Below are 24,751 nucleotides of genomic sequence, written 5' to 3' on the forward strand. Positions count from 1 at the left end.
ACATTTTATCGTTTACAAAAACTAAATTATTTATTTAACTAACTTAATTAAATTAAAACAAATATTTTAGTTTATTTAAACTTAAATGATTCAACTTCAGATTTCATTAGGTAATATTACGCTCATTCATGTTTTAAAAATTTATCGTCGCTCTTAGCGATTACAACACTATCGAACAAGTTATCAAAGATATCAATAATAATTCAATACAAGTATTTTGAAGTATGTATTTGCATTCATAGATGATAGAACAGATAAATGTCTACCCAAGAATACGAAACGAACCATTGTTGTCTGTTTAGTACTGTCAGCAGGTAACAGAGCGGATTTAATTGGTCACGAAAGGAGAGCGAGTAGCGATGAGGAAGGCGCGGGCGGGGGCGGCAGCGGGGTCGCGAGCGGTGAGCGGGGGGCGGATGCGGAAAGCGAAGCCGCTCAGTTTACAGCCACGCGTCACTTACGTTCGTCGCCGCTCCCGCTAGCGCGTCCGCTCCGCTATGAAGGTGAAAGGCAAGGGTGCGAAATCCAAAAACATGGACAAGCTGATCGCCGCCGTCCAGGCGAGAGAGTGCTTGTGGGATAAAAGTTATAGGGGACACAGGAATCGCTTCAAACTGGAGAGGTATTGGAATGAAGTCGCAGCCGAAGTCGGCACAACCAGTGAGTATTGAGGTGAACGCCCGTGCGAGCTTGCGGCCATGTTTACGTTTGTATGGCGAAGCTGTCCGCTGGCTGCGCGAATGCAGCGCCGCGTATGGCGCGTCGTTGATATCACCGCAATGTTGAAACGGGGCAATTTGTTGTAGTTCACGCTTTTACACATAGATGGCGTTATATTTAATAAAAGTAAACTGTAGAGCAGCTGGTTATGAATCTTCTTGAAAATTATAATATTCTTATAATACGTATTTTTTTTGAAATAATAATTAATATCATACTTATGCTGTTTTATTTTAAAGTACATAGACATATTTTAGGCTCCTACAATTTAAGTTTGAGTTACAAAGCGACTACACTTTTATAGCGATTCGTCAAATATAAACTACATTGCACTTTGTATAAAAATTATATTCAACAAATTTAATTTAATAAACTTTAACTTGAAAAATAACTTTAATCACAATTATCCACACAGATAAGTTCTCCTATTATTGCCCTCATTATTTTGTAGAGTTGTATCACAGACTAATAATAATATACTAGGTTGTATTTACCTGTTTAAAAGCCGTAAATTGTATCATAAATTAGAATTACTTACTAACTACATATGTTGTTTTTTTATTAAAAATTCTGAAACTTTCGGTCCGTTAAATTTGCAATCAGCATTTTTGCAAATTTCAAAAATATTCTTACTTTCAGGTCTTAACTGTAGAAAGAAGTGGAAAAACCTGAAAGACCAATGCCGGAAAGAGATGAAGAAAAACCCCAACGATTCCGAATGGCCACACTTTCCAAAGCTAAAGTTCATTCATCACCAATTCATAACAGAGGACGAGGAAGGTGATGAAGATACAGCCGAAGAAGTATTTAATTCACTTGATGAATCGATTAAAAGACCAAAACTTGGATATACAATGCGCAAAAAGTTATTGATGAATAAGAGAAGGACTATAGACGTTGATATGAATAAGTTGATAGAGCTGGTAAGAGTGAGGGAGATTATATGGAATCGACAGTTGAAGGGACATCACAATTGGTACAAGTTGGATGAAGCGTGGAAAGAAATTGCATTGGATTTGGGTGTTACACGTAAGTACAAATAAATACTTTGTTATAGTCGTGCTAGTTGATTAACAAGTTAGCAGGGTCTTTTTGACCAAAGGACAAATATTTAACAGGCGTCGTTTACTTGATTGAGGATGTAATTAGTAATTAACTAATCAGCCCCTCTAATTATTTTCGTAGGTATAGAACAATTACACGAAATCCCTCAATTGTCTTGTTCCTATTAATTGATTGAATGAAAGCAATTAAAAATACATAACCACAACAACGTATAATAGATTTTCCGGATGAATAATAATATTATAAAAGATATTGAATATTCTATAGCACATATGTTTTTACAGGCGACGAAGCACGTCTAAAATGGAAGTACCTACGAGACCAAGCAAGAAAAGAAGTGCGCAAACAGACCTCCGAATGGGAGTTATTGCCCAAACTGCAGTTCCTATCAAACCAGTTCTTCGACAATGACGGCAATGACATTCCTGAAGATTCATACAGCCAAGATTTCGACGTTGCTGACCAGAGCAGTAATTATTACACAAACGTTGAACCCACCGAAACAACCCATGAAGAAATAAATGATGAGCCAGCAGCCAGAGATGATGACTTTGACGAATTCGACACAAAACCGATCGTCATGGAAACAGACTTTTATGACGACGATGATGAAGTTCAAAAATGTAGTGAAGAGCCAGAAGTAGCCAAGGATGAAGATATAGGATTCTTTAACAGCTTGCTACCACATGTGAAGAAATTGGGACCAGCTAAAAAGCTGATGTTGCGGATGAAGATACAAGAATTAGTGTACAATACAGTGTATAATACTTAGTATTGTCTGTTAGATCTATAGGTTTCTCTTATTATGACGAAAGATAATATATATCGTAGAATTTCGTCACTGCGGATATGAGACGATAGTTTCGACATCATTGAGATAATATTACTACGTATGGAGGAGACACCACGAACAAAATCGGTGCGCCATTTTTTTGCTCTAACTAAGTTTTAAAAATTATTATTTAGTTAGGTACTTAACGATGAAAGTTATTCCTTTGCACTTTTCCGTATTATTTGTATTATTTGTGCAATATCGTAACACACACGAAGGCATGTTTGATGCGTTTCACTTTAAAACCATTAAAAAATATCGCTCAATGTTGAGTGGAACATAAGTGATGTAGGCGGTGTCGTCTCCTATTAATATTATCTCAATGTTCGACATAAGGTAATTTCAACACAAAAAAAAATTTAGTCTTACCTATATGGTACATTATACTTTTGTTATTATTGACATCTGTAAGCAAAATGCCATGACAAATAATTAGGAGACAAATTCTTAAAAGTGGAACCCCCAATAATTAGTTTAGAATGTGCTAGCAAGCGCTTATAAAAAACTTAACACATCACAGCAATAGGTTGAATTTAATAACCATAAATAAGTACCTACTTATATAGGTACTGTAAAATCTATTTTTATCAATACTTAATTAATATTACTTGTAATTTTCTATACGTTTATCGTAGGCACAACACAATAAGTAATAATATTAATATCATCAAATTACTGTCTATCTGTTTATAATAATGCATGTCAGTAATTTTCATTTGTTTAAGTTATATTTCGTGTAATTATGATAGATTCTCAATTGAAATGGCAGCTTATGTGAAAAATAAACTTCTTCAATATCTTTCATTTATTTATGTAAGAAAAAAGTTTCTTTATTACGAATATTATGATGTGTGATGACACGCGGACGAATAATTTATACAAACATATTTATTTTAAAATCTCTACATAGTCTTTACTATTTGTATTTTTAAATCCATCTTGCTTTCTTTTTAATATATTTTTAAATACTAAAAAGATAAGGGCTCAATGTAGAGTCTCGGACCGCCTATTTGAGTGGTTTTAACTTTAAACCTTATTATAAGTGATATTTCTTTTATTAATTTAAATAGTCTGAGTCTAATGAAGAAAGCCGTTTATGAAGATTATTAGTTATAAGTTTATTTTCTTGCCTGTAAAGAAATTAGATCCTAGAAACGTATCTGCCCCATACCCTATAGGGGAAGTAATGCACAAATATTTTTTAATGTTAGCTCTCTGAATATTATATTAAGTAATGCTTTTTTATGTCGAATAATAATTGTCCTCATGGAGTATGGGACGAAATGTAACACAAATACCTTTGATCATTTGATTTTCTGAAGAAAAAAACCCTTCAAATTCAGTTTAAAAAGCTATGCCAATCAACCAAGGCAGTTATAAAAATTCTGTATTTCCTATTATTTTGTAAAATCCAAAAAAATACTTAGCTGTAAGAATAAATTATAAGTGAAATTATTTATTATTTTTTGTTATAAGTGTAAGTCTCTCTTAGCTTTTTTTATATTATCCTGAATTTTCTAAAAGCTAACAATATGACATAGATATTACAAATTGCCTTATAACCATTCCAGACCTTGTATTATAGATATAAGAAATATAAAAAGATATATTGATTACATGTGTTTCATTTTAAATCCCTTCTAATATTATAAATGCGAAAGTAACTCTGTCTGTCTGTCTGTCTGTCTGTTACGCTTTCCCGCTTAAACCTCTCAACCGATTTTGATGAATTTGGCACAGACAATCTTTAGACCCTGAGAAAAAACATAGGCTACCTTTTATTGCGAAAAACACCACGCGAGCGAAGCCGTGGGTGGAAGCTATCGGTTATAATTATTCGTAAGCTTTGCACTTGACAATACGAAAGCTTTCAACAAATAATGTTTGATTTCATTTAACAACACTAAAAACATCTTACTTTTGGATGATTGAACATTGGCTTACCTTAAACATACAACATAAATCTAAAAATACAATACAATAAAAAGTACATAAATGTAATGAAATCATAAATATGCCGTAAACCTTGAAACTTTGTGAAACACAAACTACAATAGAATAACATAATTTTCACTTATGACAACCCTATAAATCTTTTTTATTACTACATCAAAGCGTGCGTCGGTCGTTCTTCAATTAGAAACCGTAAAGCAATTGGTATTTCGAAGCTTATTTTTAGGGTTGTCACACAAGTTGTAAATTTCGAATTTATTTACAAATTTGCAATTTACTCTGCAGTTTTTGTTATTATCGATTTAAATAATGTATCGATAGTGGGCAGCCCTATTTCTTAAGCAAACAATAACTGCCAACAGTCAAAACAATCGATATTGAAGTAATGTTTCATGTATATATACGTCTTATTTAGGGCGGCGAATTGGGGCGGGCTTCCGCAAGCTGTAAATTACTTTCTGGAGAACAGATTGCGATTTTAATTGATTTAATGATACAGCGTGTCGCGATATTTTTAATTGTGCTATAAATTCAATGACTCATATTAAAATATAGGTGGCTAGTTGATAGATGCGATACTTCATGCCTACAATTTTATTATTGATATTAATCGGCTCGAAGCTTCATGATCATGAAATAATAAACTACTTCCATTAAAATTAGGTACATTTATCATAAAAACAACATTCACAGTTATTTTCAAATTGAAAACGAGATAGTATTCATAGTTGTAGTGTAATGTAGTTTCCCTTGTCCAAAAAATAAATAAAAAAATACCTACAAATACTCGTACGAATAATATACAATATACTCTGAGAAAAGTAAAATGGTGACTATCTGATGCAAGCGATTTCATAAATTCCTTTGTGCTTTTAATACAAAGGCGGTATTTAATCGGAGCAAAGAATGTCTCTCAACACACAGTTTTATAAACAAAAAGAAATGAAGAAATGCATTGTTTACTTTTTATTTTCTTACATTTTGCTTCGACTTTGTCCTTTCGTTTCGATTCAGTAGTAAAATATACCAAACATTTTCTTCATCTATTCTATTAAAAATTATTTTACCTTAATTTTTTTTCATCATCATCATCATCATCATCAGCCCATATACGTTCACTGCAGGGATGCGGGCTTCTAATAATGTTAATTATTTTACTCCTTATAAGTTCAGAACAGATGTATATTATATAGTTATATTATTACTCAACTGGCTATCAAATCGATTGAACGAGAGATGCACTTCCAATCCTTCAATATTAGTACATTCACCTGATATAAAGCGTCTTATAAGTGGATGTATCCATGACTTGAGGTTTGCTTTCAACGGATTTAGATCGATCATGGATAAAATATCTTAAAATTTGAATACTAGAAACCGTATAATATGAAAATACGGAAATATTGTACCAAAAAAATTCTCGATACTTTGATCAAAATAGTGCTAGTTTTAATATAATACATTTTATAAGTTTCTATCTAATTCCATAGCTCTTAAAAAATTCCGACATGTTTCAATATTTAACTCTACTTCTTGGTAGAGTCTTATCGAAGAATTTTATCAGAAGTTTTGAAATACATAGTACTACGTAGACTATGTAGTATAAAACAAAGTTTCTTTCTCAGTCCCTACGTCCCTGTCTCTATCCTATGTATGCTGAAAGCTTTAAAACTGTTTTTTAGTAGATAGAGTGATCAAGAGGAAGGTTTTAGTATATAATTTATTAGGTTTTAGACATAATGAGCGAAGCCGCGAATGGAAAGCTAGATTGATAATAAATATTGACATGCATTTTGTTCTTCCGATAATTCAACAAGCTTGTGTATATTTTGGTTCAGAAATGGTTCTGAAGCTTGTATATAATTCAGTTCCAAAGTAGCAATCACTGGAAATCTTGAACGCAATAGACAATAAAACTGTTTACCACCATTGTTTATCTTTAGATATTTATTTTCTTTCACGCAAATAGTACTATCAAAACACAATTGTCCATAAATACTGCTCAATTAGAAGCAAACTAACCTCGTGTTATAGTTATTATATTTGGGCTTCCATTCAACGCTTTGATTGTTTTACAACGATTTTGGCGTTTGTTCAACAAGGAATCATTACAATACGTGGTGATCAAAGCGGGGATTTTCGTATTTGGGGATTTATCTATGATTTGAGTTGAATGAAGGATCTAAACATGAGCGAGTATTTTGCATGATGAGTCATTACAATTAAAATTACTTAAAATTATATATTAGATTTATCAAGATTGATCAAGATCAAGTTGAAATAGCTTAATTTTGTTAGTTATCTAAGATTTGAGTTATAGCTGACGTTGCATTAATATCAAACGAACATAGAGCTAGAGCTATAGCAAGAGCAATATTTAGTGATCTTTTAGTGTAGGTAAACGAAAACTCGTATTCTGTGTTGTTCAGTATTAGAACATTGCATAGAATCTTTTCGAACGCACTAAGAACAAGAAAGAAAAGAAAGAAAGAAAATACATTTATTTTAATGTCTTGCCACACAGGAAAAAACAGAGAATAGTAAAATACAATAAAGTTTGGAGTGCGAAGAAAACAGAAAATTATATTCAATACTGATTTTATCATTAACACATAGGGTCTGTGCAGCATCAAACATTAAAAAAGGGAACCACTCGGTGATATTCTGTGATGCAGAGGCATCGCAGCACCGGTTTTCAGTGGGCCCTCCTCGACAGTCAAAGGAACAGTGTAAATTTTTAAATAATATATTTATATAGTTAAGAGAAAGCAATAGGTATACATAAATAATTAATATATTAAAAAAGAAAAACATATTACATAAATATACAATATACATAATTACATTATAATTTGTATGTTATAGAATTATAGAAACTTTACTACATATTATATATTGACTAGGTTGTAAGGGGAGCAAACAATGTGAAACATTTAGTTACGATGCAACTAAAGCTGGCCTACCTGCCTTATGATTAGATAATTTTTATATTTATTTTTAAAATTAGTCACAGATTGAATGTTACGATAAGGAGGAGGCAGGTTATTCCAACATTTAGTTGCATTGTACTTAAAACTGCCTCTGAATGCGTTTGTATGAAATTTTTGAAAATACATTATATACGGAGTTGCCCTAGTATTATACCTGCTGTTTATATTACGCCCCCAAGTTATTTTATTATGGAGATACTCAGGTTTAGTAGACTTTACTATTCCAAATAGTAAGGTGGCAAAATGCATGTGCCTTCGATTTTCCATATTTAATATTTTGGCTTTATTAAGATAAGGTGATATATGATGCCTAGAAGGTATGTTCCAGCAAAATCGAGCACATGCATTTTGAACCCGCTGAATAGCATTTTTAGTTCTTTTAAGTAAACGAGGGCCGTATACAGTATCTCCATAATCAAATTTTGAGAGAATTAATGTATCACATAATCTAACCTTTACTTCAGAATTTATATAACGCTTCAGACGATATAAGACCTTAAGACGATAAAAACAATTTGAAATTATTTTGTTCACATGTTTTTCAAACCTCAAACCTTCGTCAAATATAATTCCTAGATTGCGGGCTTCATTAACACGTTGCAGGACCGTGCCCTTAATTGACACTTCTATATTTTGCTGCTTTTCAAGCTTCTCAATTTGTTTTGCTGTTCCCATAATAAGATATTTGGTCTTGTCTGGATTGAGAATCAGTGTATTATTTTCAGACCATTTCACTATCCTATCCAAATCGGCCCCTAGATTTTTCAAAGCTGTCTGTATTTCGTTGGGTGGAAATGATATGTAGAGCTGTATGTCATCCGCATACATATGGTATCTGCAGTTTTTTATACAGTCCCCTATATCTCCGGCATATAGAATAAATAGTAACGGTCCTAGAATCGACCCTTGCGGAACCCCCCTCCCAACTGACCTCACGTTAGAATAAGACGTAGTTCCATCATCTTGAGCCACCGCGACCAGTTGGCTGCGATCACTCAAGTAGCTCCTGAACCATTCCACAGCTTTCTCATTGAAACCATAGTAGGACAGCTTTGCTAATAGTAAAGGTATATTAATTGTGTCGAAAGCGCGGGAGTAATCCAATAGAACCAAAATAGTAACCATTCCTGTGTCTTGATCGGAAAGTACATTATCCAGTACATCAATTAAGGCAGTTCCTGTGCCTCGATGCTTACGGAAACCGGACTGAAATACTGGCAAAATATTATTTGCTTCCAAATATTTAATCATCTGGCTATACACAACTTTTTCTAAGATCTTTGAGAGACATGGCAGTATACTAACAGGTCGAAGATCTTTGAAATCAGTAGGGTTATTGTTTTTCTGAAGTGGTCTCACAATTGCCCGCTGCCACAGAGACGGAAAAGTGCACGAGTCTAGTGAAAAATTGATAATATGAGTAACAACGGGTAATAAATCTGACATTACAATCTGCATCATATCCAAAGATAAACCATCGATGCCAACAGCGTTGGATTTGAGCCCCTTAAACAGCTGCAAGACTGTTTCTTTAGATACTTTACTAAAACCAAATTCAACACCTCCAAACCTGTTAGCATTATAGAAGTTAATGATATCCGCCTGCACTGTATCCGCTCCGGGTATGTCTAAAAAATGACTGTTAATTTGGTCCGGATCTCGTATATGTAGTGGTAATGTATCGGTATACTTTGCTTTAAAATTAACGTGCTTGCTGATATGTTTCCAGAGAGCTTGTGGCCTCTCTATGTTTTGATTTATGTATCGATGAAAATATGCAGCCTTTTCACGAGTTATTGCATCACTAACATATTTTTTCAGGTCATTGTAAAACTTTTTATGTGACGGAAGCTTTGTACGCTTCGCTCTTACATGAGCTTCATCTCTTTTCTTCATCAACAGTTTTATGTTGTAGGTTATCCAAGGATAACATATTATCACGTGCCAGTACGAGCTTAAGAGGTGCAAGCAAATCAAATATTTTTAATATAGAGGAAGAAAATTCATGGACTAAGTTATGTATGTTGCCATTGCGAAAGAAAGGATCAGTGTTCAAATTATCTAAATACTGTTGAAGTTCCGTACTATTAACACGTTCACTGCGGCATGTCCAGTATCGGGCCATCAGCGACTACACCACAGTGCGGCGCCCAAAATCGCAGTTTTCACCGTGGTGCGGCGAGGTTTTTTATATGTTAATCAATGACTAGAAAAGAGACAAATATATTTTTGTGATCACAGTTTGAAGTAGGACTCAATTTCGTTTAAAAATCGTATGGCAAAATATTGGACACACGCATAGAAAAGAAACCGTTTCTTTTGTGTGCGGCATGTCAAATATTTTGCCATGGACAAGCACCTCATGCCGCACTGTACTGCGAGCGCGCCGCGTGTCAATCTCGCATAGTGATGTACCAGGACCGCACGCGTCGTTATCAAATTTTTAAATGACAATGATACCTTAGAGGCTTTAGTTTTTTTACTTTCTTTTATTTCGTAGCATAAATGCAAAAATGTGATGACAGTTGTGAAAATAATATAAAACATTAAAACAAAAGTTACTGAACAAATTAAAACAAAAGTTACTGAACAATTTCCTGATAGTACTCTATCAAGTACCTTGTTTTATATGTGTTTTTTTTTTGTATCGACGATCTCGTTATCTGTTAACAAACAGACTGAAATATACAAAATTGATTTATATCGATATCGATGTTTTATTTTACAGTGTTTCCCATCGCTATTACTGTAAACATGCCGTATCAACGCAGTGCGGGATGGCAAATAATTTTTCACAAAATCAGGGGTTTACATTTTCCCTCATATCTTTTAAACTATTGAGTCAAACTAAAAGCTATTTATGCGGTATATACAAGACTATATATACCTCAGAGGAATAAACCTATAGAGTACTTGTATCGAGCGTATACAATTTACATATATTTGTTTCTCTCTATCTAAAGAAAACGTCGTATGAAAGAATGAGATAGCTATAGACTACAAGCTACGTTTCAACATAGTCATGGCACCACTTTTACTATAGGTACGTATTTAGATAGATAGAAGGTGATAGTGATGGGATGTGCTTCCATCGATAAAATCGTGAATGCATTTTGCATTTACGGTTTCGTGAAATAATAAATAATAAAAAAAAACAAAATTAATCATAAATTTCAGTTGAATACATTATTTGTTTAATCCTACGAATATAATAAATGCGAAATTATGCGAGAATGGATAACTTTCTCTTTCACTGCTGAACCGATTACAATGAAATTTTGTACATACACACATATGATAGGTTTTATACCGGAAATCCCACGTGAACGGGAACTGTGCGGGATTTTCTTTAGAAACGCGGGCGGAAAGCTAGTATATTTTAAAATAAATTTTAAAACTTGAAATGTAACTAATTTAAAATAAAGATCAATAAAGTTAAAGGAGTGAGGAGAAAGGCACAGTCAGCATGAATTTTAACAAGTTCATAAAAGGACAGTCTTAAAGAAAACATTTTCCTTACATCCTACTAATAAAGCGAAAGTTTGTGAGGATGGATGTTTGTTACTCTTTCACGCGAATACTAATAAACCGATTACAATGAAATTTGGAAAAATTACTTTTGATCCCGTAAATCCCACAGGAATGGGAACTATGCGGGTTTTTCTTTGAAAACGCATGTATATTAAGTATGTATTTCAATAGTAGTTTCTCATCTATGAGAACTGTCATTTAATCAACCGTTTAATTTTCACATAGTTACACATTTAAAGTACCTAAATGTGTAAAAAAATTCCAAATAAAAATTCACTCACACACAAATGTATTTATTATCTAAAGGAACAAAAAAAAAACGTAAGCGTAAGATTGCACAATTCTTCTAGAGTATCCATCTTGATAACACGCAGGCTCGAAATGCAGTGAACACAATCTAGCAAATTTCGACGGCGTCCAATCTACACGTCTCATGTTTTATACCCATTTTTTATTTAGCTCTGGAAATCTAAAACAAAATGAATTTATTAATAATCTAAAAGAGAAACAACAAACTAAACAGATAAGTCAAATAAAACAACCACGTGGTATTTTTTATTTTCCTGCTGTAGAAAATTTACATCTATTATTTGCTACAACAACTACATATAAATCTGATATAAGAAACAAAATAAATAAATCAACGTTAATATGAAATAGATTTTTTGTCATAAATCGATAATATACGCTAGATGTGTTACAACACTACGGTGGTAAACAAAATGCCAAACGTGATAATATTGTGACATTTTTTAAAAATTATTTAATTCTTTTGTATTCCACAACCCCATAAAGTGGGTAAATGTTACAGTTACAACATAAACTTATAAAAAAGCGCTTGATAAAACCTTCAAATAGGGTTAGAACATAAATATTTATCAATTTGCTGAAAATCACTTACCGATGGAAAGATATTTCTTCGTTGTTTTCATCCAAAACTCCCATTCGACTAGTAATAGCCGGTAGCTAAACATACAATAGTCATTTTAGCACACTGACAAATAAAAAGAAACACTAAACACTTTATATTTTCTAAATATTTCGTTAAAAACACTTGACGCACCGAGACCTCCAGCTGGAAGGCAAACAAAACTTAGCCGGCGCGCTACGTTTGAAGACAGTGCAGATACTCTATCGCTATCTCAATCTGACTTATGCTGTTATTGACTAAGAGTAAGTAGATTAGAAAATATGTATTTTGTTCTGTCTCAATATAAGAACTCTATAGGTTTATTCCTCTGAGATATATACTATTATCCGAAAAAAAAATTTTTGAAATATCTTGAAATTTCATGAAATTATTAACCTTCAAAGTCAGTAGGTGCGATGTGATAAAAATGGCTCATGACGCACAGTGGTGAACTTGCCGATGTGAAGTATTGAAGACATGCCGCAACAACGGTAAGTTTGGCATTTTAGGTGCCGCAGTGAACGTGTTAATATCTTTTAGAGATCGATATGCTATAAATTTTGATTTTATTTTATCTTTAATAATATCTATTTTACACGAGATAAAAGCGTGACTACTTAGCGAAACAACTAAAGAATGCTCTACGGCCTACGCGTTTACACTAAATAGATAAATAAAAATACACAATACCACAGACTAATAATAATATACTACGTATACAAACAATACTGACATAGTGGGGTTAAAACTTGGTTAGAATGAGCTTTCGATCGTCTGATGTAAATGTACGGTGAGAGCATGATAAAGTTTCATCTAGAATTACGAGCTTTGAAATTTCTTTCAGGATTTTCTCTTCTTATTCTTTTATCAATAAACATAAATATGTTGTACGTATATGAAAGAAAGAAAGAAAGAAAGAAAAGAAATTTATTGCCAAAAAAAACACAGCCAAACACATTATAAAATATCTTAAAATTAGGCAAACGGAGACAGCCTCAGCAAAATGCTGCACAAAAGCAGCGCTGATTTTCAGGCTGTACCGGCGATTGAGGTTCGTCAAATAATTTAATAATGGTTCGTTATATAATTCTATAATACATGTTTGAAATATATGTATATCATATATTATATTCGGAATGATTTTTAAATAACACTACCTGCGCCCCGCGATTTCAACCGCTTGGCTCCGCTCCTGTTGGTCTTAGCGTGATAATATATATATATAGCCTATAGCCTTCCTCGATAAATGGGCTATCTAACACCGAAATAATTTTTCAAATCGGACCAGCCCCCCTAGTCAAGTGGCTTTCTGTTAGCGTAGCGTTCAATAGAATAGACTACGAATGTATGAGATTGACGCAGGCTGTAGATAAACGTATCCACAGGTTACGTCAATCTCATACATTCGTAGTCTATTCTATTGAACGCTACGCTAACAGAAAGCCACTTGACTAGGGGGGCAGTAGTTATCGAGATTAGCGCGTTCAAACTTACAAACTCTTCAGCTTTATAATATTAGTATTTTAGGAGAAAACCCAACTTACTTTTCTTTCATAGAAATTAATGATGATTTTCTGAATAAGTTGATATCAAAACTTAAAACATTTATGCATGTTACGATAAATATTTATTATTTCATATATTCTGAAGATATTTCAATGTTATTCTCAGTTCGACTGATTTGTTTGGAAAGCATTAACACGTTCGCTGCGAAACAGGGCTTGAAACACCCTGTCCGTGTCTCGTCGTTATAGCGGGAGGAAAAAACTTAAACTTCTCTGTCGTGCGGGAGGCATAACTTCCATCTGGTTCAGTGTAGGAAAGTGATATCTATATATCTGAGATGTGCTTTTGATTCCTAGTTCAATGGTATACCGACCTTAATACCGGGTTTCTTAGACCTCGTGCCGCACTGAACAAATAAAAATTCTAACACAGTGCGGAACGAGGTTGCGAACACCTCGTACCACCGCGCACCTCGTACCGCACCCTAAGCTAGCTTCACGCGGTTAGTGTTGTGCAACGCATTCGATACTATTTGTGGAACAACTTACAAAGAAGGACTTGAATGTGGATACAGGTACCTAATTTTCAAACTACTCGTTATAATAAATATCGTTAATAGAAACGTGAATGTGACATGTTGAGTAACTTTCTTCAAATAGGTTGATAATCATGATTACTATTAGTGTGTTTGTTCATTGAATCAACTAGCGGCAAATCCAAAACACCCGGCAATCGGTGTATGGCTCATCAAAATTTAACTCTTGCCCAAGTCAACAAGCCAACAAACAAGGCACATCATCTCTTAAAGGGATCAAAGAAGAGGAGATGTGTAGGATGTTACGAAAAACTCCGCATCTTCTTAACAAGTCGTGAGGCCGACAAAAAAAGTAAAGGAAATTCTCACAGAATGCACTGGTTGCAAACAATATTCTGGTTTGGCCTGTTTTAATAAAAAACATCCATAAGTTTGATAAATAAATACAATTAAATAAAATCGATATTTCTTTTCCCATCACTAAATTATATGAAAAACTGCTATTGTTCAGTGCGGTATGGGGTACATCAGACCCCACATTTTATTTTACCCATAGAATCTAAACTAACTAATCTAACCACGGGCGGCGGTAGATTTAGGTTAATGAACTCATTTTTAATAATAATCACGACAAAAGCCGCACACTTTGTCTTATTTGGCGCCAAAAAAAGGATTTTGGTCTCCTACGGGCGGTGGGGTTTAATATGCCTCGTGCCGCCACAACGTCTGGTATAGGACAAGGTTTAAAACGACCCGTAACGCAGTAATGGAAAGTACAGATATATCTGTGCCGCAGCGAACGTGTTAAACGAGCGATGCTGTTCGCACATGCAATTAGTTCTGACAAGGAAATATCATATATTCTGTAAATATATGTCTATTGTGCATTTCCGATTTGATAACTGATTTATAATGTGTATCAAGAATGCTTTAAACAGCGGCAAGGACAGACAGGGCTTCAGAGGTTAGCTGTTTGAATCAACTGTTTAAATTTTCTCATGATAAACATGTTTTTTTGGAGATGTTTTCGTTAACAGAGTTCGGAAAATGCTGAGATTATTTAGTTTCTTAAATGAGATTTATTCCCGTTCTTGCTCAGAGCTAAATAAAATAATACATAATATGTTTCACCCCTAAAGAATATGAATGAGAACGACTATAACCTCGATCAATTTTCCTTGAAACGCCAAAGCTTAAGGAATTTCCTTTTATCCTGCTCGATACGATTCAGAATGAATTATTTTTTTTATGCTCTCATTCTTGACTTAACAACTTCTATAGATGATTGATATTACTTGAAGACTTGAAGTATAATATATTTGTATAGATACCTATCATGGGGAACATTATATACCTTAATATAAAAGGCTTAGGAGCTAATGATGAAGCACGATGTAACCTACTTTTGCAAGTATCGGGTTAGCAATAAAAGCAAACCATAAGATAATATGATATTTAATTCCTAATGGACACAGCAAGACTATTCTATTTCATCTACCTATATTATGATAAAATTTAGTAATACACTATATTATACCATGTATAATTTAGTTTTCAATCCAGCTAGAGTCTGGGCGATTTGCTGTTAAAAAAACACAATATAAGACTAAACATGAAAAAAAACTAACAAGCGCATAATAATTAATGTCTAACATACATTTATATTTTATAATCAACGAAAAGAATTTAATATTGTGTAAAACGGTGTCTCATAACAGCTCAGTTCGCAACAAAACGAAGTGCCAACAATTTTTTTTATAATAGTCACCTAAAGTTTATATTTAGATAATGTTAACAACTGGAACGATTCCCTTCATTATACCTGCTGACAAATTAATCTTTTTTTCACCTTACTTTCTTAAAATATCACTTCAAAAGTGAGTATTTTTTACGCACGTAGTTGGCAGATAATTTTACAGTACAGGCTATGTAGTTGCAAATATCCAAGAAAAATGTCAAATAGTCACTATAATTCTAGTTTACGATGAATAAATCTGAAAATAAAATTCACTATTTTCGCACATTTTAGTACTGAAATTTGAAAGTCGATATGACAATGCCCTTTCCACCGCAGACGGATAGAAAGTTATTTTGGTCGAGAATAGATGCAACTGACCGCATCTAGGGCGCCATTTTGTATCCGTGGTTATATTTTATGACGCCGTTATACTTAATAGTACACACTTATAGATAAACGATCTATTCAATAAAACTGTATTGAGTTTAATCGATAGTTTTCAGCTTTTTATGTGTGTGTGAATTTCTTTTTGAAGCGCGAAATAAAATATTTCTTGATGATTGATATATTTTATACTATAGTGTTATTTGTAGCCAATGCATATATTTTTGTTGATACGAATAAAGTGCTTTTTAATAAATGGAGCTTTTGAAATTATAAGCTCAATATGTACCGTAGAGCATATGCTCTATGGTACATATTTGAGCTTTTAATTTTGGAAAGCTTTTGTGATGGCCTAGGTCATTACGAATCTTGTTTTTTGGTAAAATGCTGAAGTTATTAAAATATATTCATAAATTGTTATAAATAGATAACAAAACGGTGTCCATACAAAATACTCGTACAACTTAATAATATATAGTTCGGTATTCAGCTAGTTTTTTAGGAAGATTCTTTTTAAGCTTTTGTTTAACCATTATTAGTTTTTTATAGGTATAACAATTTTCATATTAGTACATTTAAAAACCATTAAAGGCGAAAATGACATAACAAATTTTAGTCATAAAACTGGAAACGGAACTGTTAATACCCGACCTCAAAGCAAATATATAAACTTGCATATCAATCAATGAAACAGATTTCAGCCATACAATACGAGTTCTCTTTCGTCTCCACAGTTTTATTGCTCGTAAAAATCATACTTTATTACTACATTTTGTGTTAAATTGTTTTGCTAAGTGGTTAAACGAATATGTAAATTCTTGGCACTAATACTTAACTTTGACAATATTTTTAAAGTATTACGGCTAAGCTACGGTTTCATGTGTGTAATTATTTTTTTTATGAATTCGCGTTCACATAAAAAGCCACATTTAGATATGCTGTATCGCTATTGCATGATGATTCATTACATGTATTATGAATGGTTACATACATTTGAAATGAAAAACATATTATTTTTCATGCGTAGAAAGAAGAAAATAAATATTTCTGAGGTGGGAAATGAACTCGTCTTTTGTTTAGTTTGCTTTTGAAATAAACGGAACAAGAACCATAGTTGTATACGTAGTATATTATTATTAGTCTGTGACCATAGTTTTTATAATATGTAAATAGATTTGTTCTGTTAACTATGCCCTTAGCCACCTCGTCTTTTGGTAGGTTCATACATTACCGATTTTATAGATTATCCAATATTTGAACGTTATAAATTATGACAGTCAACAGAATTTTTTTTATACATATATATAGATAAACATTATCTGGCTTTTCTTTATACAGAGTGATTCACAAAATACAGGTGTGTAAAAAATATAGCACAATATAGAAATTTATATTTTTCTATAAGTACTTAAAATAATCTTAAACATATTTCACGATTTATTTAGATCTTTCCGTCGTATATATAGGTCATTCCCAAAATATTTTTCGCACATGCTTTCGTATTGATTCCCAATAAATCCTTTGTTTTTTAAAACAACACCAGAAAGCTGTTATTATTTTACGAGACTGTAAATCGGTGGAAAGTCGGTTAAGCAGCTATACAGATTTATTGCCCGTACTGAAAGTTCAGAAAACCGACATGTTTCATCATTTTACTTTAATTTAGTTAACCCTTTCCCGACCGAAGTTTATGAATATTACCTAGAGATGGATTTACTTCGAAGAAAATACGTTTATACCACATACATTTCTACTACGTACGTACGTAGTAGAAATGTAGTATGCTATAGGTGCACTATGACACTCAGGTGACTCTATTATTATAATTGAATGCATATATTATAAGACGCAGTTTGAAGTTGCTGCAAGTTTTCACAGGAACAATGAAATTGTAGCAGATAATCTATACCAATATTTTAATTTCTAAATAGGCATGTATCTAAGTCTATCCGTCTGCTTAGCAGCTTAACTCCAGCAAGGTAATGGATTTGAACGAAATTTAAAAGAAAAAGAAACTAATACACTTCAATGACTATTACTACTTTTTCCACAGGTAATGGTAAATCGCGGGGCACAGATAGTACATCATAGGCATTATGTCATCAACATTAAAACTAAATAGGTTGCCAAATGCCAATAAATATTTTTCATGAAAATCATATCGTAGCAAGTAATAAACAGATAAATTCATGAATTTAACGAGGTTCCAAATCATCTGCCCTTCCATAAAAATATTCACTCCACTGTTTATTTATGGTGGAGATAAAAGAGAATAAAACATTAAATATTCGACGTAAAAAAATTCGTTTACTAGCGTTTTACATTAAAATCTTCGTACTCAAGAACATGGCTGTTAAAAAGTTTCGATTTAAAAATATTTGCAAACACTAACATCTATTAATATCCATATGTTTATGTTAAATCGCCGAATCAGTGTGAGATTGAGAAAACAATCTTTTGATAGTTTAGTATTAAATGCATTTAATCGTAGGCCTGAGCATCGTGTAGTTTTTATGTCTTAGATAATTTTTTAACATAGATATCGAACGGAAATATAAATAAGTATGGCACCGACTGTTTACACATTTTTCAGAAGCTTTTTTATGTTTGAGAAGGTAACATATTACAGCATAAAGCGCGTCACACACGGTGAAGATACTATAATATTTTATCTTAAGATACTGTTATATTTTATATTACAGTATCTTAACGCATCCGGTATCAGCGTTCGGACCATCATTTTTCTTTTTGTCAATCCGTACTAAGACTCCTGTAGAACCGCCATCCTGTTACAAATGACCCACAAAATTTCGCGTCATTATACTGTAATATAAAATATAACAGTATCTTAAGATAAAATATTATAGCATCTTCACCGTGTGTGACGCGCTTAATGATTTAATTATGTTTTTAAGCTCTGCAGAAAATCCTGTAATATTCTATCTAGGTTTGGATGTATAATTGAAATATTTATTACCAACTAATATAATAAGACCGTACCATCTGCATCGTTGTACGGTTGTACGAAGTCACGTATAATAACTACTCATGTTAATTATATTTTATTGTATTAAGAAGGGGAAACGGACAAACAAAGGTAAAGATGTACTGTAGTAGGTACTCCGCAAAAAGTAACTCCGTAGGTAATTAATCACAAACAACTAAACAGAACAGGCCAATACAAGAAAAAGCAAATTTCGTCCAGAAATAAAGAATTTATGTCATAATTAGAACAGCGTGAACTATTCTACGCGTAATTCACGCCACGAAAATATTATCTGAGAAAAATCGAGACAGCTGAGTGGTATGAATGTCAGCGCGTACGATATTTGTACGGAAAATTTATAGGAATTCTAATCGCCTCGAAAACATGGGATAACATATTGTGAGATGTCGTTCTTGTTTGCTAGTTTTTAGTTTTTATCATAACTAAAAACGTTTTGCACTTTGTTTATTATTTAGGTAGGTACCTACTCTATAGGGTAAAATAGGTTAATCAAGGGTTTTGAATGGTTCGTACAAATATTGGTATTATAATTTATAAACAAACAGAAAAAATAAATTACAATATACCTATATACCACCTGTTATAGGTGTTCAGGTAATATTAGTTTACTAGTTGTAGCTCGCGGCGTACCTTGCATCGTGCTCGGAATAATAGCTTCTATGCACTATGTAGCAGGAATATTACGAACTAAGAAAAAAAGGCAGAAGAAAGGAAGACAGAAAAAACAAACAAACCATTAATAATACACATACAAAAATAAATTTTACATATTACTCTGAAACATATCAAATTCATTACTTTATAGTTCATTAAAAACCGAAATTACGCAAGCATTACATTATATAATCACGAAATATTCGTAAAGTAATTACTGAAAAGCATTTAAATCCATTAAAACGTCACACATATCAGACAGACTTCCGTTGGATAATTTTATAATTTGCAAACGCACAAAAAATATTTATCTCCCAAAGAAATAACACGCTTAAAACTGTTTATAAAAACGTCAGCTGTACCAGGAAAAGAGTTTATTAGGTGTCATGATATAACGGGCTAATAACTCTATTAACATGTGTACAATTTTGTTTTTAAATGCTTCCTATATCGCGAATATATCCCAGTTTTTTAAACAAAAGATGCGTTGTATACCGATATGTCTATACACAATATCTTGTATGATAAAAGCACATGGAACATTGTTTTTTGTTTGTTGGATGATTTATTCATCATCTCTACATTTCTTTGTTTTTATTTTGTTTCTAAACGAGAGTACAGAGTCTATACAGTTATTAGATACACATCTACCTTGTAATTACAGTAATTTTTCATTGAATAAAGTCGTCTATTGTTATATGCGTCATTGATACAGTCTATTTATGAGAATAGACTGTATCAATGAAAAGAGTAAACCAAAGAGTTACGCATACCTTAATAAAATAAATACTTATTGCCTCTGAAAAAGCATTTCCCGCCTACATTAACACATTAACATTAACTTTAATCAAAGCAAAAACATTATTTTAATTCGATCTTAACAGGATTCCATAATTCACAACGTCTAGAACCATCCACGCGTATTTAAATATATCGTGAAATGGCGATTTCAAATTCATCGTATATAAACAGGAAACCGTTTTGAGAAATTAAATAAACAAATTCGTATCGTAAATAGGTATCTGGTTATCAACCTTGGCACCTCAGAGCGTTTCAACACGCACTTTATCGAAGTATATGTGCTACGTAAAAATAGGTCAAGTTCTTGATTAGAAAGAGGGAATAAAAGTCTTAGAAAACTGCAAATCGTTGAAATGCTTGTAGGAAAAAAATCGAAATTGAATGGGTTGATTATGAACCACTTGGTTATGCAAAACTCTTCTTAACTAGGTTGGAATTAAAGTTCTTTGAAACCTAATTAAAGTGGACTCTCACTATGCTTCGGTATACATTAATTGCCTTTCTTTTTTGTGGAAAAAAATGCAAACTGATTAAAACTGAATTAGATAACAAAGTTAAGACTCTAGATTAGTAATAAATAGTTACATAGGCATATTAATTATCATAGGTATTCATATTAACCACTAAAATAAGAAATCGATTTCAAACATATCTTCAGTTTTGGTATTCTTATCAAAAATAAGTACGGTCTAGTACCTTCATTTTCTTTCGAAAAAAGGTCCAGTGATATAAGAGCAAACCACTTAGAGGAAATGGTTTTTGGGTAAGTAGGAAGAATATTATCCAGTCAAATAGATCTTGAAACAAAATATCGAAAGATGCCTTTGATATTCAAGTATTATAAATATTGAAATATATAAACACTAATAAATAATTAACATTTAAAATGAGTGAATATTTTTTTTTAATATTTTACAGACAAGCCTACGGCATTTTCATCTATGTAGCAAGTCATGAGCTTTTTTGATTGAAAAGGCACGAAAAGTCTTAAAAGCCTAAAAAATTTCGATTACTCGATACTTAAAACAAGTAACTTACATTGAAAATTAGTAAATTAAATGTTTTGTAGAAAAACCTACAGCATTCTCAGTGTAGAATGTACTTAGGTGTATCTACGTAGCAAGTGAGCTTTTCTGCTCTGATAACCACGAAAAGTATTAAAAGCTAAAAGGTTTCGGAAATAACATGCGTTTTACCAAAATTAATAACGTAATACAGTCTAGACGTAAATCATTATAAAATTAGGCATTTTATAACAGACCTTGATACCGACTTTGATCTTCAAGGAAGAATTTAGATTAACTTTATACTGTAGCGATTGTAAAATCGATTTTATTAATATCATGAACAAACACTTTTAGGCCTCGTTTTAAATTACTAACTGGAATATTTTATGAGCGTTCAGTTTTTCATTAAAACTGTTTCATTTTGCGTCCATTTTGTAACCTTAAATGATTTGATAGTTAAATGAATCCCCAGAGTGGCTTTAAGATTTATCCTGAGTTAGATTTTAAGTAAAACATAATATGAACAATGTCGTACTCGGTAATGGTTTAATTTATCTCCTTGTTGTCATCTTTATCAGCCTGTAATGTTTTCACTGAAGGAGCAAAAGCCTCCTATAAGAGTTTAGGTCAAAATTCACTATCGTAGTTCGAACAAACTTTAGGAAATCCAAGGCCTATACAAAAAACACACTTTAAAATGTTACAAAGGTTTCACAATAGCATACCGTCTAGTGATGTATGCCTCCGATGGCATTGAACCCGCTGCCGCCATGAAATGACAATAAAATCGACTCAATGGGCCTCCGTGACGTCTGCGATACGATTTCGAGCGAATTAGTATATCCGATTGATCTAATTCCTATCTTTTCTATTCTATAGTAGGTTTACTTTTCGATTAACATTCGGTGGGTTTCTTTCGGTTGCGACTTCCATTACCCATTCCAAAGATTTATGGCAATCATTAAGGTGATGAATTAATTTTTCTAACATTTACGGCCCTTTTTAAACCTTCGTAATTTTTATATTATTAAAGTTGTCGTGATGAAAATTCTTGACAAGAAAGTTCAATAGTAACACAATACGTCTACCGTTTTAGAAACATGATTCCATGATATTTTCTCGATAGAAAAAAAATACAAAGTTCTCATTGTTATTTTTTTTTAATCTCTGGCATCTTCAAAATAACAAACGTAAAGTTACGACTTTTTGGATATTAACTATAAAATATACAACCTATACGTCTACCGATTTAGAATTTTGAAATATGCGATGGTTTTGAAATAAACAAGACATACTTGAAATTAGCGCGCGACCAGCCAATATAGCGAGAGCCGCCCTGTACCTTCCTACCCCGATCGCTGCACGAGTCATTCCCGCTACGGCCGTCACACGGGGAATTTGTGTCGCTCGCGCAATCGTAAAAAAGGGTGACAACACGATAAGACAATATGAGACAAATGGGGACAATAAAGAAAATAAGAAGAAGAAACATAAAGGTTGGAGGAAAAAGAATGCTTACAATTGGAACAAATTAATGAAGTAAGTTGGTTTTATTTTAAATTTGATGATAATTGTATTATAGACGATGTTTGATATGTACCCCTGTTTTAAGTACATAACGAATGTGTAAGATTTTTTCATTTATAGCATAGATAATCTTTTCAGAAATCCGGAATCCAGAAGGAAAATAAACCCACTGAATGTTCACAATGTGAACCCACTCCTTCGTAAGTACCTTTATTCAGTCAAAAATATATGTTATCAACGCTCTACTGGTTTTATCGCATGATTCCATTTTTAGCAAAAAGCAACAAAGTGCAAAGAAATAAAAAATCATGGTGAACTTAGTGGAAGTATGGTGGAGGTAATATGGAACAGGAGCTCATTGGAGTAGTATTATATTAAAAAAAAATACAAAAAAATTTCAAGAATTACATTTCTTAGTAGGTGGTAGATAAGTATGTTGTATAAAGAATTTGATGTTGATATTTATTTCATTTATACTTACTAGTTACTACACCTGTGCGGGAAATTGCTTAGTACTAAAACAGGTTTATATTCATATTTACATAGTAATGTGAGTTTTCATTTCGAAAAATTTTGTGTAAGTACATATATTAAATTGAGTTCCTGGGTGATCTGGAAACACAATTGGGCCCGGAAGATGGCGCTGCAGTCACTCCTCCTAATCACATGAACCGATTTGGATGAATATTTGTGTGCACATTTCATTGTTGTGGGATGATTGGTTGATTCGTTTTCACATTAGCTAATATTATGTATTTTTGTTGTAAACTTAATTTAATGTTTAAAATACATTATTATTGGTATAAATAAGCCAGTGTTCGTCTCACATTGCTGTACCTGCCTACCTACCCTACCAGGGCCTAACTTTGTTCTGGCTATTTTATTTTGATTATTTGTAATGAATAATTACAATTATAATAGAGTGCAAAAAATAAATACATGCGTCAATATATTTTGTGTTTTTTTAAACAATTTTTTTATTTAAAAAAATATCATTCCGACCGCGGCTTTGCCCGCGTGGAATTAGGTTATATCGTGAATCCTGTTTTATCCCACAGAAGTGTTCAGTTCGGATAAAAAATATCCTATGTGTAAATCCAGGCAATTAGCTATATTTTATCAAAATTGGTAATGTAGTCTTGACGTGATTAAGTAACAACTAACAAAAAAATATATAAATTAACATCCAAAGTTTCGCATCAGTTTTACTGTATTAGTGATATCTTCCACTCTTGACTTTGACTGAGAAGAATTAGGGTTTATGACTTCTTTCAGAAATAGTACCTTTCATTTCTGGGCATGATGTAATATCTACGTCAGCATCAAATTCTATCTAAATCAATTCAGTAGTCCGCGTTATTGAGTACCATTTCATTTTTTCAGAGTAACAATATTTTTTGTTATTTTAAAGATTATTTATAACCTGTATTATTTTGTAATAAATAATACAGGTTATTACGAAATAATAATAATTATTAATAATGTCTAAGTAGTTGTTAAAAAAGAAGATTATTTGTTTATAAGCAAGAAAATAAAACCAATACATCAACAATTAAATAAATGTATAACAATATTATAACTGTATGACGAC

General features: G+C 32.5%; 2 protein-coding genes and 1 long non-coding RNA gene across 3 annotated transcripts in view; 2 read left to right on the forward strand and 1 right to left on the reverse strand.

The window, feature by feature from the left end:
• The window catches only part of LOC149897897 (uncharacterized), a 49,519-nt gene that overhangs the window by 20,458 nt on the left and 4,310 nt on the right, over positions 1–24,751 (reverse strand). The gene's annotated exons all lie outside the window — the stretch shown is intronic.
• Positions 331–2,649, forward strand: LOC149897898 (uncharacterized). The gene is made up of 3 exons (XM_090115743.1): positions 331–660; positions 1,360–1,749; positions 2,070–2,649. Exons 1-3 carry the CDS (start codon positions 498–500, stop codon positions 2,555–2,557), a joined length of 1,041 nt encoding a protein of 346 aa, XP_089971869.1. The 5' UTR covers positions 331–497; the 3' UTR covers positions 2,558–2,649.
• LOC149897899 (uncharacterized) lies at positions 22,770–24,108 on the forward strand. Its single transcript, XR_016458127.1, has 2 exons — positions 22,770–23,360; positions 23,435–24,108. It is a non-coding gene; the product is annotated as an uncharacterized LOC149897899 (long non-coding RNA).

Source organism: Colias eurytheme, chromosome 24, assembly GCF_061535395.1.
Source record: "Colias eurytheme isolate Ceu_HAF_F1 chromosome 24, ilColEury1 Martin Lab GWU primary, whole genome shotgun sequence".
In the NCBI taxonomy this organism is placed as follows: Eukaryota; Metazoa; Arthropoda; class Insecta; order Lepidoptera; family Pieridae; genus Colias; species Colias eurytheme.

Bases quoted from the DNA above. Each gene is read 5' to 3' on its own strand.
- LOC149897898 (XM_090115743.1), top strand. From the start codon at position 498: ATGAAGGTGAAAGGCAAGGGTGCGAAATCCAAAAACATGGACAAGCTG. The intron at 661-1,359 runs GTGAGTATTGAG...TCTTACTTTCAG, and splicing joins AGCCGAAGTCGGCACAACCA to GTCTTAACTGTAGAAAGAAG. The intron at 1,750-2,069 runs GTAAGTACAAAT...ATGTTTTTACAG, and splicing joins ATTGGATTTGGGTGTTACAC to GCGACGAAGCACGTCTAAAA.